The sequence below is a fragment of the Lactuca sativa genome, chromosome 1 (assembly GCF_002870075.4).
Source record: "Lactuca sativa cultivar Salinas chromosome 1, Lsat_Salinas_v11, whole genome shotgun sequence".
Taxonomy (NCBI): Eukaryota; Viridiplantae; Streptophyta; class Magnoliopsida; order Asterales; family Asteraceae; genus Lactuca; species Lactuca sativa.
The window spans coordinates 59,229,858-59,248,198 of NC_056623.2; the positions used below are offsets into that span (position 1 = coordinate 59,229,858).

At 36.2% G+C, this 18,341-nt stretch overlaps 2 protein-coding genes across 2 annotated transcripts; one reads left to right on the forward strand and one right to left on the reverse strand.

The window, feature by feature from the left end:
• Positions 1-11,337: 11,337 nt before the first annotated feature.
• LOC111889616 (54S ribosomal protein L24, mitochondrial) lies at positions 11,338-12,552 on the forward strand. The gene is made up of 2 exons (XM_023885761.3): positions 11,338-11,678; positions 11,922-12,552. The coding sequence occupies exons 1-2, from the start codon at positions 11,479-11,481 to the stop codon at positions 12,340-12,342; spliced, it is 621 nt and encodes a 206-aa protein (XP_023741529.1). The 5' UTR covers positions 11,338-11,478; the 3' UTR covers positions 12,343-12,552.
• A 2,616-nt stretch (positions 12,553-15,168) lies between these two features.
• Positions 15,169-16,775, reverse strand: LOC111889617 (uncharacterized). Its single transcript, XM_023885763.2, has 2 exons — positions 16,473-16,775; positions 15,169-15,970 (listed from the first exon to the last, which is right to left on the reverse strand). The coding sequence occupies exons 1-2, from the start codon at positions 16,687-16,689 to the stop codon at positions 15,360-15,362; spliced, it is 828 nt and encodes a 275-aa protein (XP_023741531.1). The 5' UTR covers positions 16,690-16,775; the 3' UTR covers positions 15,169-15,359.
• Between the last annotated feature and the right edge of the window lie 1,566 nt (positions 16,776-18,341).

The window sequence follows — 18,341 nt, forward strand, 5'->3', positions numbered from 1 at the left end:
TTCCAAGGTACATGCTCTCAGCATATCTTCAAGTGTTTGTATTGTTCTTTCACTCTGACCATCAGTCTGCGGATGGTAAGTTGTACTTAAACATAACTTGGTACCCAATTCCTCTTGTAGACTTTTCCAAAACCTCGAGGTGAAACGGCTATCACGATCCGACACAATCGTTAACAGAACACCGTGAAGCCTCACAATTTCCTTCACGTAAGAATTTGCAAGCTTCTCCATAGACCATTTCTCCTTGGCTGCTATGAAATGCACACTCTTAGTGAATCGATCAACGACCACCCAAATCATGTCGTGACCATTCTTTGTTCTGGGCAGTTTAGTGACAAAATCCATAGCAATGTCTTCCCACTTACCCATAGGCACAGGCAAAGGTTCTAAACTCCCGTATGGTTTCTGATGTTGTGTCTTTACTCTCGCACAAGTCACACACTCAGCCACATACTTTGCAACATCAAGCTTCATCGTCGGCCACCAGTAGTAAGGTCTTAGGTCCATATACATTTTAGTGCTACCAGGATGAATCGAGTACATGGTTTTGTGAGCTTCTTCCATCAAAAGATCTCTGACTCCTCCTGTCTTAGGTATCCAAATCCGATCTTGGAACACCTTCAGTCCATGACTGTTTACACCGAACACCAACGTTTTGCCCAAACATTCTTCCTTTCGGTCATTCTTTTTAGAAGCTTCCTCTTGAGCTTTCTTTATACTTTCCACAATGGTCGAGACAACTTCAATTCTCAACGCTCTTGGCCTTTTCCTTTCAAGATTGACTTTCCGACTGAGAGCATCAGCAACAACATTAGCTTTACCGGGGTGGTAAAGTATCTCACAGTCGTAGTCTTTAAGTAATTCTAGCCAGCGTCGTTGCCTCATATTCAATTCCTTCTGATTAAAGAGATATTGGAGACTCTTATGATCAGTGAAAAGTTTGCACTTCGTGCCATAGAGGTAATGCCTCCATATTTTCAGAGCGAAAACTACCGCTGCCAACTCCAAATCATGAGTCGGGTAATTCTTTTCATGCTCCTTCAGCTGTCGAGACGCATATGTTATCACCTTTTCTCTTTGGGTCAGAACACAACCCAATCCAACCCCAGACGCATCGCTATAAACAGCGAAGTCTTCAACTCCATCGGGTAGAGAAAGTATCGGTGCCTCGCATAGCATCTTCTTTAGCTTCTTGAATGCTTCTTTATGCTTATCACTCCAAGCATAAGTAGCTCCTTTGTGGTTCAAAGCTGTCAATGGACTAGCGATAGAAGAAAAGCCTTGGATAAACCTTCGGTAATATCCGACTAATCCCAAAAAGCTTCGGATCTCCGTAGGACTTTTCGGTTGTTCCCATTTCATCACAGCTTCGATCTTCGCTGGATCAACCATTATCCCTTCTTGGTTGACCACGTGACCCAAGAATTGGACTTCACGAATCCAAAAATCACATTTGGAGAACTTTGCATACAGCTTTTCCTTCTTCAAAACTTCCAACACTTCTCGCAAGTGTCTGCCATGCTCCTCTTGGCTCTTTGAGTAAATCAGAATGTCATCTATGAACACTATCATGGATGTATCAAGGAAAGGATTACAAACCCTATTCATTAAATCCATGAATGCTGTCGGAGCATTGGTTAGTCCAAACGACATAACCAAGAACTCGTAGTGTCCATATCTAGTTCTGAATGCAGTTTTCTCGATATCTTGCTCTCTTATTTTTAGCTGATGATATCCTGACCTTAGATCGATCTTCGAGAAATAGCTCGAACCTTGCAATTGATCAAACAGGTCATCAATCCTTGGCAACGGATTGTTGCCTTGTTCAGCTCTCTATAATCAATGCACATTCTCATACTTCCATCTTTCTTCTTTACAAATAACACCGGAGCTCCCCAGGGTGATGAACTAGGTCTAATGAAACCTTTGTCCAATAACTCCTAAAGTTGCATCATCAGCTCCTTCATCTCCGTCAGTGCTAATCGATAAGGTGCTTTTGCTATTGGCGTTGTTCCTGGTAACAAGTCTATTCTGAACTCCACTTGTCTATCAGGTGGTAATCCAGGAAGATCTTCGGGAAATACTTCCGGATAATCACATACAACTGGAATACTCTGCATCACCTTCTTTTCCTTCTTAGCATCAATCACGAATGCTAAATATGATGTACATCCCTTGGTCAAACATTTTATGGCTTTCATTAGGGAAATGATTCCAGAATTTACTCTGCGTTTGTCCCCATACACCATAAATGAATCTTTTCCAGGCGGGTTTACTTTGACTATTTTCTTTTTGCATAAAATTTTGGCGTCATTGACGCTAAGCCAATCCATTCCCAAAACGATGTCGAAACCATTTAGTTCGATAGGCAATAATTCCTCGTGGAACTTATTCCCATTCAGATCAATTAAGATGTTTTTCATGCGATAGCTAACAGGTACAAACTTGCCACTAGCAACTTCGACTAATAAGGCATTATCTAGTCTAACAACAGGAAAAGCTAGCTTTCTACCAAATTCATGCGATACAAAGGAGTAGTTGGCTCCAGAATCAAATAAAATTTGGGCAGGCAATTCGTTAACGAGAAAGGTACCTGAATCGACATCAGCTTCATCTTTACCAGCTTCCAGTGTCATCTGGAATGCTCTCGCCTTTGGCTTTGGTGGAATGTTGGGTCTAGCTGCCTCCTTCTTCTTCGGGCAGTCCCTCGACATGTGTCCCTCCTCACCACAACCATAGCAAACTTTCTTAGTGAGGGTACACTCATTGGCATAGTGCCCTGGCTTTCCACATTTGTAACATGTGTTCGCTACCTCACATTTTCCATGATGCTTCTTCTTACATTTGTCGCACCATTTCGCTTCGCCTCCACTTCCCCTCGAACCAGACTTCGAGAACTTGTTTTTCTTGTTGGACCCTGAAGTTCCATCGAACTTCCTCTTTTCACCAACATCTATCCTTTCCAAACCCTTTTCCTTCTGTTGGGCCTCCACATTCTTAGCTGCACGAACAGCCGTTTTCAGAGTAGTTGTCATCTTGACTGTCGGACCAAAGTCAGCAGGCAGTCCATTAGCAAACCTCTCAATCTTGGAGAGTTCTGTTGGCACTAGGTACAGAAATAACTTCATTTTCTCAGTAAATGCAGTAGCATAGTCGTCTATGCTCATTTTCCCCTTCTTCAAGTTTTGGAACTCATTGTTCAGATCAATCAGATCGATCTCTAAACAATACTGCACCCTTAGTTGCTCCAAGAACTCCTCCCATGACATTTTCAGGGCTTCTCCTCGTGGCATAGTATCTGCCAACAACTTCCACCAACTCAATACTCCAGTCTTCAGTTGTCTAACTGCAAAGACAGTCTTCTATTTGTTGCTACAGTCGCAACTTTCAAATACCATCTCCATTTCGGAGATCCAATCCATTATCTCAACAGGCTTTGGGCTCCCAGAAAGACTTGGCGGCTTGGCGCCCAAGAAGTTGTTGTACATTCGCCCATCCTTGTTGTTTCTCCTTTCCGGATCGTTCCTTCGTTCTCCTTGAGTCCTAACTTGACTCATAATGCGACTATTGTTCCCTTCCTCCGATTGTTCGGGAATCAATTCAGGTTCCTCAATAGGTAGGATAGGTTCATCCCTATTATCATGCAACATCTATCGCATCTCATCCCTTTGTTCGGCTAACATAGCCCGAATCATGGCTTGCACCGCAGCCATTGTTATTGGTTCTGGTGCTGCTGCTACAACAGGTATTTGCTCAATAACTGGCGGTTGATTCCTGTTTTCATCCGCGTTTCCAACGCCACTCCTTGTTCTCACCATTTTTAATCTACACACCGAATAAGGTGAAATTAGATCCTCATTCACAATAGATATTCAAATCATCCTTATTACTCCGAAATGTTTACATGCTAGTTCTAATAACGTAGGCATACGCTTAGAATCCTACACACATAAGTTTTCCAGATCCGGTCGGCAACAGACCGTAGATCCGAACAATTAATATCATATATGGCAACATATAACATTTAGCACATAAAAGCATTTTAGGCAACTTTCCTAAAATAAACTAGTGCTCGTGTCTAAAATCCAACAGACACACACCTCAAAATTCCACTTAGCATTCTAAGTTTAAGTCTAGAAATCCTACAAATTCCTAGTTCGCTTAAACTAATGCTCTGATACCAACTGTGACATCCCCAAAATCACGGCCAGAAAAGACCGATTTTCATTTATGCTTTTAAATAATTTCAGAGTAAATCCTTTTGATTTGAAAGAGTTGCGGAATTTGTTCCCAAAACAAAACATGATAAAATATTATTTATCAAAGCATTTCATCAAGAGATGCATTTTCATTATATAGTCAAAACTCGAGATGTCATGTTCCGATACAGACCATAAACCATAAACGATAACATTACAAGTCATTCAACAAAATATATACATATACAGACTTGTAAACAAAACAACTTGGTGATTCAACCATCTTATGCCCTCGCGCCACTACCTGTAATACAATTAAAACTGAGTGGGTCAGGCTTGGGAGCCTGGTGAGCATAAAGGGTTTTCACCCCAAAATAAATAAATTATATTTAATTTCACCAACTAATCACTATCCCAATTACTCATTCCTATTATCCTCACTTCACGTCCCTAAAATAACATCTATCTCAAGGGACCTAATCTAGGATTTTCATCGGGACGGACATTACTGTTAAGGGGTTTCCTCAACAATAGATATCCTAAAGGCAACCATGAGGGGGATAGAGTACACCGGTGAACACATCGTTCACAACACCTACAGGTTATGAACCTGCTAGCGTTCCACTAGACTGTCTAGAAAGAGTCCGTGGTCGTTATCCATACTCCGCTGAATAACTAGATCAACAACAACAACATCGAGGCCTCTCATCTGTTTATTACACACCAACTATCTACCCATGTTCTACCCAACATATTAGTAGATAAAAATATATATTTTCATACATAGTTTAAAACCTGTATATCATTTTCATTCAATACATATTTCACATAACAGATGAGGCACACCCACATAACACGTATTTCATAGAAAGTAAATCAGATCTATGAGATAGAAGAGAATGAATATACATTCACACTTATAACAACAAAATTATACACATAAACAACAATATACTTAATACACTCAAACCATACTTGTATTATTATCATGTTTATGAAAGGTAGTATACACTCACTTGATCAGAAGATGATCGGACAGCACTACGAGTTGCAGAAGTAGTAATCCTCAGCAGATCTGGAAGATCTCTACAAAAATCGAACTTCTCGTAGGCAGAGCTTCGGCTCGGGAACCGCACTTCTCGGGATCTTCGGGATCTCGGGACTTGCTTCGGGGCTCGAGAATAATACCGGGGCTTCGGGGTATTTCTGGCACGCAAAACGATGCAAAACGGGAGAGAGAAGAGAGAAAATGAACAAAAGAACCGGCTGCCCTCGCATCCTATTTATAGGAGGCTGGAGCCTCGGAGTACGCGGGGCGTACTGGAGTACGCGGGGTGTACTGCTTCCGAAACGTCACTGCATGTGTCATCCGAAGACTCGAGTGCGAATGTCGACATCTTCGGTGTACGCGGGGCGTACTTCGGATCGGATCGCTGACTCCCCTTCGGATAATGCCGGATTTTCCAATTAAAATTAAATACAAGATATTTAATAAACTTCGGAAATTCATATCTTCTTCATACGAACTCTGTTTTCGACGTTCTTTATATCCACGCGAAGGTGAGACTACGCTCTACAACTTTCGTTTAGACTTTGTCGGCTAATTTTGAATTTATTTTTATTATTTATTTTTAATAAGTCGGGACAGAAAAACTTCGTTATAAATTTATAACTTCTTCATTTGACGTCCATTCTCGCCTAACTTTTCATCGCTTCGATACCAACAACGAGACCTTCGATCCTCGTTTAGATTGCTTTGGCTAAAAACCGCTCGATCTTAAATCGAGTATTTCAGGCTGCATACCGCTAAGCCGAAACTTCGATAAATCATAACTTCCTCATACGAAGTCAGATTTGGGCGTTCTATATATATATTCGGAAACCTCGTTTCAACTACTACAACATTATCCAAAGATATTAAGTTTATTTTACACTTATATTTTGACGCTTATTTTTATTCTTAATTAATCAAACCACATAATTAAGCAATTAAGCACCAAACACATAATACTCAAATAATACACTTCTATTATTTCAAAATGGGTTACAAAGGTTAACCTAGACTATTATATCAACATTAATGACAGGCCCAAAAACACAGGCGTTACCTTATCCATTCACACATATCCACACAAATCAAAGAGGCTCAGCTAGAAGCCTTGAAACCTGAGAATGTGGCAGATGAAGCCTTAAGAGGAATGGATAAAAACCTAGAAGTCAAGGGTGATGGAGTTCGTTATCTCATGATCATTACCATGTTGAGGCATAATGGAAATAGGTTAATACCATTCGAACTAACTCTAAAGGGATATTTTGAACCCTCTCCAATTCCTTAGCAACTTTATGGCTTTTCTTGATTCCTATATGGAACATGTGTTTCCGGTAGTACGAGCTCATACTACCTTCCTCACCTACCCTTACTAGATCCAAGAATTGCTCCAAGGTTTCCAAGTCACTACACTCTGCTATTTTTTAGACCTTTTCACACACATGGTGCTCCAAGTACCTAATTATTTCTTTCCTAAACTTCACTGGGGACTTGCGTCTCTACTGACACCCTATCTTATGATTATATGCCCCCATCAAGCGTGTATTAAACTTCCTAGACTATTCTTCTAGGATTCATTTCCACTTCTCCATTTATTTAGCCGAAAAAGAACTTTTACTAATATTAACTAATTATCAAACGAATACGAGTACATGCCTCTAAAATCAAACAGTCTGTCAACTGAAATATATGACACTTTGAGGGTTAGACTTAGACAAGAGTTGTGTTATAGCGCCAAATCAAGCAATCTAAATTGTATAATTCTAGGAGCATGCAACCTAACATTATTATCAAATAACTAATGCATATTAATATAGGCTCTAAGCAGCAATTAACAAACAAATCTCTATGTTCTAAGGCATCTTAATTATCAGGCAATCGTAAGCAGCAGTTCCTGAAAAGATCCCTAGCCTACATACTAGCATGCATTTCTAACATTTCACACATATCAGTAAACATAACAACATGGATATTTTGAGAATCATTTTCCTTTCTAAGCTTTATCTGACTGCACACATCGCATTCTTTCCTTTTTGTATTATTCTTATTATGGTAAAGATTTGTTAAAACCAGATCCTTAGTTTGATTCTAGAATCACACGAGTGTTCATCTAGTTCGCTCAAACTAGGGATCTGATACCAACTTGTAACGTCTCGATTTTCAACCCAAATTTTTCATTTTTATTTATTTAAATGTATATCACAGTGTGATTACATTGTGTGGAAACATGTAGTGAATGCGTGTGTGTACAGTCGAATCTTGCATTTCACATGAGTACCTGAAATATGAGTTCCCCAAGATACCATATACCACAATACATATACATGTATACAAATGAGCCCCACCCATACTACATAATGGGCCCCGCCCTAACTACCTAATGGGCCCTGCCCAACATACATAACAAGCCCCGCCCAAACTATATGGTGGGTCCCGCCCGGCATATATAACCAAACATAGAGGCTACACATTAAGTTCTTCTGATACAAGCTCATAGAGCCTATACTATCAGTTCTATTCTATGTCCTAACATACACGGATACATACTGTAACACATGATATAGTGAGATAACTTACCTGGACAATTACTCAGAAGATTGACAGATATCCCTCCAATGTAACGGGTAATGCATCTAATAGATATTAACCTATAATACTATAGCTTACAGTTCCTATGACAATCTAATAATGAAAGTTAAATCCATCACTAATCTCCATCTCTTCGATGCCGCAGGGCCTCGCTAAAGTAGTCGGGAACTAGGGAGTAAAGGGATAAAAACTAGAAAGTATTTTAGAGAGAGTCGGAGGAATGGTGTGTAGAAATATAAGCTGAAATGAATGTATTTATAGGATGGGAAGGGGTGCAGGCCGTTCATTTGTCAGATGTGATGATGTGGCGAGCAACAGGTGGTGGCATGTGTCGTGCCTCGGGTGGGGGTGTCAGGCGCGCCACGCATCTAGTCTGTGCGCGCGGCTGCACGAGAGGTTTTCTAATTTCTTAAAAAATATATAACTTCTGTATACGAGATCCGTTTTCGACGCGTTTTATATCCATGCATAGCTATCAACGAGATCTACAACTTTCGTTTAGACTTCGTTAGCTAATTTTGACTTTATATTTAAAGTTATATTTTCATGGGCTTAGACTGTTAAAGTCTGTGTAAAAATCATAACTTTCTCATACAATATTTTGTTCTCGGTTGTCTTTATATCGACGGATAGGTATGGACGAGATCTTCGACTCTTGTTTTTATTGTTTTTTCCTAACAATCGACCGAACTTTGTTTCGGTTTCTGTGCTGAAACTTCTGAATCTCATAACTTCCTCATGTGAAGTCAGATTTGGACACTCTGCTACTCTGAAGTCGTACTTGCATTTATATTTATTAGACGTATCCAAGTGGGAGACTGTTGGATTAGTGTCTAAGTCCATAACTATATTTGGTATGTACTTGACCCGGTTGTAGCATGGTCCTTTTGGGTTGCCTTCACCAAAGCAACTGGACTGGATGATTAATGGAGAGAGAGGATATTATGGTTTATTAATATATTTTAAGAATAATATATTAAAAGAGAAATCATATTGTTTAATTAATATTAGTCAAAAATTAATTAAGAATTAATTTTGTGGCTAAAAGAGATTAATTAAATAAAGGGGACTGGTATTGCCAATTATAAGATAATTGGATTTGGGCTATGGATCTTGTGGATTAAGGGAGTTGACGAAATTATGGTGGAAACCCACCTTGAAATTGTCCAAGCCTCATTCCAAAATGTTCCATTAGACTGCTTAAGGCCTAAGTCATCCAATTAGGATTTTGACTGAAACCCTAGCAGCACACCTATATAAAGGACCCTAGGGCACCCAAAATCGGCTACCACGTATTCCAAAGAGTTCTAGAGCTGATTTTGTGCCTCCATTCCCTCTTTTCAAAGATCATCTTCTTGCCTTGGTGTTTGTAAGCCATTAGAAGTATTACAATTATGATACTAAGCTCTTGAAGTTGAAGCTTCTTGCTACTTGTGAAAGGTAATCATCTAAACTTATTTTAGTTATTATTTTCAGATTTTGTATGCTAGATCTAGGGTTTGTAAGCTTTGGATAAACTTTGCATGTACAATAGAGAAACCTAGACCCAAAGCTTTAGGGTTATGCATGTGCACCATAGGATTGTTGTTTTGCTCAAAACTCATCACTTCCCTCTTCCAAAGCTCTACCAAAACCCAATAACAAGGCTCAAAATCAAGGAAATGGACTCTCAAGCATGCATGGAGGCTAAGGTTTCAATCTGGGGAGGTGGAGGATGAAGAGGATGCCTTAAACCTAAAATTTAAGGGCTTAAATATGGCAGAAACCCTAAAACTTCATGGGTTTTTGCTACACCAGCTGTCACGCCGTGGCTACCCATTGCCACGCTGTGGCGGGCATCCAAAACATGCGTTTATATCTTTCATGCCATATCGTGGCCATCCATGCTCCACGTGGTGGCACTCATCTTTCCCACAAATCCTTCATTTGATTCTTCCAAGCTCTCTGCTAACCTACACAGGGAAACGGGTGTTACAGGTTTTGTTTTTATAAGTTTAAAGGATGTTTAATCAAAAACAAAAAACTTGGTTATCTAATTGCCTAAAACCTTCTAATGTAGCAATTTATTGAATACCAGTAATAATAATACTAAACAAAAATATATAAATGGTCCATGTGGTTGGCGAAATAGGCACATATAGTCTAACTTCAAGAAAATAGGCAAACACGGCCCGTATGGTTTGTTGATATTACATAAATGGTCCTTCCGACACATGAAATTAAAATAGTGTTGTTAATTTTTAATAAAATGACATTTTTACCCTTTCTTTTTTTACTTTTTCATTTTTTTTTTTATATTTCGTGATTTTTTTTCTAAACTCTAGGGACCCGCCCTAACTTTACCCTTCGTCCCTACGCCTCCTCTTAAACTTTTATTCCTTTCTTTCTTTTTTAAGCTAAATGAAGAGCCCTAAATGGTTGGACCTTTGACTATCATCTAAAAACGACTCTTACCTACCACCAATTACGATTTCCTTTTATCCACCAGCGCCGAAAACATCATCTTACCCATCATTGTCAACGACCATTTCTTACCCAAATATTTGCAACACCAACTCGGATGCACAGTCATGACGGCTGACGGCGACTTTTCTCTAAATTAGTTTACAAAAAGGACCAGATTCGATATATTATATTTCATTGTCTTATTTAACATAGTTTTTTCCTCGGTCAAAGTCCCATTTTTTCTCCAACAGAACCATAAGTGAGACAAAGGTTGATCGAGAGGGAAAGAAACATCACAAAAGATATTGATGTATAGAGACATAGATTGCGAGTATGTATGTGCATGTTGTTTTGGATTTGTATCATTTTCTAGAGTTGATTCATTTAGTAGCTTGAATCAAAGGTTTTGATTCTGAAAATGCTTCAAAATTAAGTGTTTTAATTTTGTTTTATTAAATATAAATTCGGTAAATCGTATTTCAAGTTTTGTCTGGGTGTTTTTCATATTATTACATCCCAGTTGTTCTATGGAACGGTGGATCTTTGATTTCATATTTTTATTGGGTTTTATTTTAGGTTTATTTTTTGTTTCAATTTTTTATTTGGTTTAATTATAGATTTTGGCTTAAAAATTGAAGCATGAGAAGGTGGTCGGAGATGGTAACTTCCTCCATTCGGAAGATGTGAAGGAAGCAGAATTTAAAATGTTAGAGTGGACCGTCATAAATTAATAAGACAATGTCCATACTGTTTAAAAAAGTAATAAAAATATACAAAATATGAAAAAAAAAAAAAAAAATATCATTTTACATAAATTTAACGGCATTGTTTGACTTTGTGTGTTGGAAGGACCATTTCCGCAATATCGACTAAACACATAAACACATAGACCGAATTTATCCATTTCTTAAAGTTGAACTATATATGTCTATTTCACCAAACCATAAGGACCATTTATGTAATTGTCATAATACTATCTATATAGAAATTGAAATTTAAGAAACCAAAGTGCAAATGTGTATTAGCTTATTATAGCTAGGGACGAATTATGTAATTTACTTGGTCACGTAGATAGTGAAATTTCGCTAGTTCAAAAAACCCTAAACCCCCAAACGTTCCAAGCAAACCGTATTCTTGATCCAAACACAGTGACCTAAATAGGATCTTTCATCAACACGAACGCAGAAGTAAAATCGAATGGCATTCAGGTCGAATGAGATGGTGAAGAAGATAATGAAGAAGATAGGAAGCGAGAAGAATTTGGATCCCGGAGTCAAAGAATCACTGAAGAAATGTTTGCCGGACAGCAAGGTGGTGATGGGGAGAGCCCAGCGTGGAATTTTCGCCGGCCGTCATATTCAATTCGGCAACCAAGTCAGCGAGAAAGGTGGAAACAAGTTAGTACACACTGTCTTTGTCCCTTATTAGTTCCTCAATCTCGCATAGTTTAGAGAAATCAATTGAGAACTTTCTATTATACTCTATTTGAGCTATACACCTTGGATTATGTCGAATCACTCATTAGGTGTTTAAAATGGTTTAAAATGTTGATTATGTTTGAATCTCAAGACGCAAATCCAGATTAAGTGCTTAACCAATTAAGTCAAAAATAAACAGATTTGAGAACATTGTTGTAACAGGACTCGAAGGAACTGGAAGCCCAATGTACAAGAAAAGAGGCTGTTCAGTTACATTCTTGATAGACACATTCGAGTAAAAGTAACAACACATGCTCTTCGTTGTATAGACAAAGCAGGTGGAATTGATGAGTATCTACTAAAGACACCTTACAAGAAGATGGACACTGAAATGGGGCTCTTATGGAAAGCCAAGATTGAGAACATGTATCAAGAGCTTGGAAACATGGAGGTTGTTTTCTTTCCACAAGAAGAGGAAACCAATCTTGCAGAGGAGTTTAAAGAGATGAGAATTCAACAGAGGGTTGCTCGTAGGGATGCAAGAAGGGAGGCGTATGGTTGGTGTCCCAAAATTGAGCAGATTGAAGAAGGGAGTGAAGATGTTGAAGTTGTTCATCATGATGAATTGGTTGCTAATTCATAATTTGTTATTTGATGTTTACGAAAAGAATTTTAAAGTAATCATAAGGGGTTGAGTTGCAGGTTTTTGGGTTTTGAATTTTGTTAAGAAGTTGGTATTTTGTAATAAGGTTACAAATTGTTGTTCATTTTGAGACTATAGACATGTATTTTATCCAACACATGACACTTTGTTGATTGCATAACAACCTGTGGAAGGAATTTAGTTTGATTCTTTTTTTTTATTAAAACAAATTTCCCTAATCATGTAGAAGGTAAAATGCAAGAAATAGCAATCTAGTTTCTAATTTTTCATTATTATAGTATTGTATTTTCTTTGTCTAGTTACAGCTTTGTACTTTTATACTCTCTTTTATTAGAGCATTGTAATTTATAAAATAAAAAATAAAAAAAAAATAAAAAATAAAAAAAGAAAAAAGAAAAAAGAAAAGGATAATGACTTTAAAAGGTAATATACTTGTCAATTTGTATACATTTTATCATTGAATTTTTTTTTTGTCAACATCTATATTCAGTCTTTATGACCATTACTCCAGGTAAGCCCGAAAAAATGATGTAATAAGATAATATATTTCTCACTATATACACATTTAGTCATTAATATTTTTTTCGATATTTAGTGTTTAATATTTTTTTTGTTGCAAAATAAGTCTTTGTTGTTTTTGTAAACATTAAGTATTTATGACTAGTTTTTTTAAGTTTTTCTCATAGTATCGTACGTGGGATAATCATTAATGATGTGTTCGAGGTTGTTGACGCTTACCGTGTCCTCGGCTGCTTGTTTACTTAGGTCTTGTGTTCTTAACGTTGTAATTTCTTTATATGATCTCAGATTATAACAATCTTTATATCTATGTGTTCGTCTTTGAGTCTACTACAACTTTTGTTTAGATTACTCCCGTTAAAAAGTAATATATTTTTACTTTTGATCTTTATATACATGTGTTCTTTATAAATGTATGTATGCACTTTTTTTTATAAAATCATAATAAAAATATATTACTTTTTAACACGTAAACGAAAATTGTAGTAGACTCAAATACAAATGTGTGGATATAAAAATCATTAAAATCCAAGATCGTTGAAAAAGTTACGATATTCAAAACACAAGACCTAAGCAACCAAGCAGCCAAGGTCGCGGTAGCCATAAGCATCGACAGCCCTGAACACCTCATTAATGATTGTCCTACGTAGGATGTCGTGAGAAAACCTAAAGAAACCGGTCATAAGTATTGAATGTGTACAAAAACAAGTATGGATGATATTTAGAACCCAAAAATTGGACCGGAACCGGAACCATTAGAACCAGAATATGTAAAATCGATATGGGTACCGAGTTTAAAGAATGACTATATTTGGGTTTCTGGTAATCCGGGTTTCGGGTTCTTTGATTCTGGGTAAACCAGGTTTAAGAACAAGAACCGTTTTTTAGGGACCGGAACCGATTTCTATGAAAAATTTAAAACATGATATCTCATTCGTTTGAAGTCAAACTGGCATGAAGTTTTTTCCATAGTGTAGTTTATAGTTTGTATATGATTTTTGACTATAATTTTTTATTTTTGGGTTTATATTCATTAACTTACAGTCTCTTAAAGTCGGGATATCAAAACTGGAAATTTTATGTTTTTCAGCTTTTTTTATTTTTTGTGATAGTTTTAAAACATCTAATTTGTTTGAAGTTGTAATAACATGTGGTTTTTCCAAAATGTAGTATAGAGTTTGTACATGATTTTAGACTTTAATTTTGTTATTTTGGGTTTCATATTCATTGATTTATAGTCTCCCAAAGTCGGGGTATCAAAGCTGCAAATTTTCTGTTTATCAGCTTTATTTTTTTATTTTGTGAAATTTTAAAACATGCATATCTAATTCGTTTTAAGTCGAATTATCATGAGGTTTTTTGCAAAGTGTAGTTTAGATTTTGTACATGATTTTAGACTATAAAGTTATCATTTTTGGTTTAATATTCAATGGCTTACAGTCCCCCAAAGTTAGGATATCAAAGTTGAAAATTTTCAAAGTTCAACCATTAAGTAACTACCAAAAAAAATTGTTTCCTCGGGTTTTCCGGTTCTAGACCCACTTTAACCGATACCTTACCTAGAACCGAACCAGAACCGTTTCTTATATATTGGTCCGGTTTTCGGTTCTACAAAATCTCGTTAAACAGTTATCGGGTTTTCTGGGTCCGGGTCTACCGGTCCGGGTTTGGACCCACTCTCATCTCTAACAACAATGACTTATTTTGCAACAAAAAATATTAAGGACTAACTGTGCAAAAAAAATATTAAGGACGAAATGTCTACAAAGTGAGAAATATATTACCCTCTTAAATCATTTTTTCCGGCTTATTTGGAATAGTTGATCATAAGGAGTGAATTTGTACAGTTAAACAAATTGAAGGGGCAAAGATGGACGGGAAAAAAAACACAGTGACAAAATATATACAAATCGAAAAGTATATTACCCTTTTAAGTCATTATCCCAAAAAAAAAAATATCCACTATGGTGAAAGAGATTTGAATTATGAAACACAAGTTAACATGTTTTTATGTAATTTCATTTTATACGTATGATATACTAATACTGTTGATGTGGCATTGCATAAAAACATGTTAACTCATGATAATATGTCACTCTAATTAAAATCTCATTGATGTAATGGGTAAAAGTTATTGCTAGAAAAATGGGGTTAACAAAAAAAGGTATTTGATAATCAAAGGAATTAGATTTCTTAAGGATTGTGTATGTTCATGAACCCAAACGAATTGTATACAACTCTTTCAAACACAAGATCAAACAACAACATTTAGGAGAAATAGCAACATAAAAGCAATTTAACTTCTACCAATAATACCAATGTACATACACATTTCAACCGAATATAGCGACTTTTAACATGAAGTACTTTGCTATTAAAATGCAACTTGATACAATGAAATCACATTTCTCTATTTCAAAAGAAGAAAACAATAATAAATGTGACTAAAACACATCAAGATTCATAAACAATGTATTCTACCACCCAAATTTCTTCAGAAAGGACATACCACAAACAACAACCACTGAGTAAACACTACAATCAATGAACAAAGCACTTAAACCACTTTTCATCAACATACCCCACTCCAAAGCCATACCTAACTGATCACCAAAACCACCCACCTCACCAGTCAAAGACCCCCTGTGCCCTTCCCGGTTGACTTTTTCCAAGAGAACAGGTGCAACCACAAGGGTTATATTGGTCAATAGAAGTAGAACAAGTGGCCTTGAAAGTATGATATACTTTATAGAGTTGTTGCCCAGAATAGGGAAGCCTGCATATGATAATAGGACTAACAGGGCAGCTATGATTGAACAGTATGTTCGGGTGTTTTGTGATGATGTAATAGCAGGGCGTAGTCTATTAGGGGTGAGAGTTTGACCAAGATTGGTTTGTGATTTTGACTTGTGTGGGTTGTTTGAGGTTGAGATTGATGGAGGTTGTTCTGTTATTGTGGTGGGATTGGGAAAAGATTGTGTTTTGATGGGTGCTGAAGATGCTTCTACAGATGTTTTGGTTATTTGGACATCATTCTTGACATCATCAATTGCAGGCTTTGTGATTGAAGGGGAATCGTTGTGTTCATCTGCAAAAATGAGTCACTTGGTGTCAAATTCTGTTTGTTCAACGAAAATGTAATGACTATGGTTATTCAGAACTATGATGACAGTTTTATGTCGATGAAATCAAGAGTTGAGATGGTTGATACAGGTGAATCGAATGATAATGATTAGTGTGTCAACAATGGCTTTCAATCTAACTTCTTACCAATTGCTTCTTTGTGAAATCGTGAAGTAAAAGCGAAATCGACATATTGCAACAGTTAGGTATAGCATCAATCAAACATAGATCTAATAGATTTGATAAAATCAATAAAAATTTATCGAAACAGTTCATAAGTACACGCGTATCAAACAACATCGAGGGCTCACAGGAAATTAAACAATCGAATTGGCTTCTTCGATTAAAACTTCGTAAAAAATGTCAGAAAGCACGAACGGGTACACAGATGAACACAACAGAACTCCTTGAAAGAAATTAATCATCAGAAAAAATGAACAAGAATTACATCTCAAAGAAATACATACCTAAGAGAGGAAATTGATCAGGATTCCGAGGAATGGAAGGAGGGCATGGTGCAGTAGAAGACTGATGCGACTCGACTACAGAAGGAGGCAACGGAGATGATGATAATGATGTGGACTGGGCACGACCAGTGATGAGAGCCAAACGCTCCGCTCCTCTCTCGGCAATTCGCCGCCGTCGAGCGGCTGCGTCCCTGACAGTTCCACCGTTCGTCGCCATGTAATTCAGGAAAGGGAATCGTGGTAGGCGGTGAGCTGTGCAACTCAGTTATTATCTCGAGTCCAACACATTTCCATACACGTTGCCCACCCAAAAAAGAAATTAACATAATGTATTAATTAACTTAAATAATATATTTATATTATTTTTATAAATTCAATTTTTTGATTTTCAGAAACTTTTGAATTGTGAAATACATTTTCCATTAAGATTCAAAATAAAATAGAGATGTTGAGATTCACATTTGCCGCCTTTAACCTCTGGCGTATCGGTGCAGCGGATTATTTATAATCATAAATGATTATGTAGCGTCGTTCGTTCATTTCACATCCGTCACCTTCCCCACCACCACAACCGTCATTGTCACCACTCACCACCACTATCACTATCTTTGTCACCAGCCAACCCATCACTGTCACATCCGTCACTTATATCACCACCACCTCTTCTGCCGCCAACCATTATAATCATATATGATTACTCTATATATATATATATATATATATATATATATATATATATATATATATATATATATATATATATATATATATATATATAATTAATCATTTATGATTAGGTATATACGTATAAACATGTATAATTATATATGATTATACATCGCTGTCATATAATCATTTATGATTAGGCAAACATCATAATCATTTATGATTAGGCAAACATCGTTGCTATAAGTATGATGGAGCATTAAAACGGCAAATGAGAAATATATGGATAAAATCTCTATTTTTTTAATCTCAAGTGAATTATCCCCTATGAATAATATTATGCGAAACAATTTAAATTTTAAATCATCCATTTTGCTTTAACTAATAAAGCAAGTGAGAAATTATATAACAAAAAATGTTAAATGCATAGGATAACTGTTTGGTTTATATTGATTTTAATTTTCCAACAATGTATGCTAGAGCATCTATATGGACTCTTTCAAATCCATTGCAAAGAAAATTTAAAAATCACGTTAGCAATCATCTTTCAAGTGCAGAAAGCCTTGCAAAGATGCCAACTCATCATTATATCAATTCTTGTTTTTTTTATTTTATTTCATTAGTGATTAATAATAAATAGAAATTAAACACATACTTTAATTTTTCAAGGATTGAAGATTAATTTGTGTTGGTTTCTTTCCTAACCTATACAAAATATGTATAATAATTATTTTTTATTTAAACTGAACCTCATTATATTTATATTTACTATATAAGAAAACATATAAAAATTATTTTTTATTGATTTAATTGATTTTATATTATACAAGAAACTTACGCATATATATATATATATATATATATATATATATATATATATATATATATATATATATATATATATATATATATATAAAGCAGGTCCGGTCCTGAGGATTCAAATGTCCAGGACAAGTAAGAAAAAAAAAAAATAATAAAATAAAATAAAAGGCCCTTCGACCTTAACATGTAAGAATAAACTTACATAAACTATTTTTTTAAACTAAAATAAACTTTATAGCAATAAACATATCAAAATAAAAGTATTTTAATGAGTAATTATATATCGTAATAGCTAACCGACAACCCGTGAAACTCTCCTAGCATTCTTGATAACAAATTGATTGATCAACTCTCTATAGTCTATACTATCTAAGATTTCGT

What these genes read in the sequence shown, in the direction of transcription:
- LOC111889617 (XM_023885763.2), bottom strand. Translation starts at nt 16,689, where the DNA reads ATGGCGACGAACGGTGGAACTGTCAGGGACGCAGCCGCTCGACGGCGG. An exon ending in TGATCAATTTCCTCTCTTAG is followed by an intron (nt 15,971 to 16,472) that starts GTATGTATTTCT and finishes TCATTTTTGCAG; the next exon opens with ATGAACACAACGATTCCCCT.
- LOC111889616 (XM_023885761.3), top strand. Translation starts at nt 11,479, where the DNA reads ATGGCATTCAGGTCGAATGAGATGGTGAAGAAGATAATGAAGAAGATA. An exon ending in AGCGAGAAAGGTGGAAACAA is followed by an intron (nt 11,679 to 11,921) that starts GTTAGTACACAC and finishes TTGTTGTAACAG; the next exon opens with GACTCGAAGGAACTGGAAGC.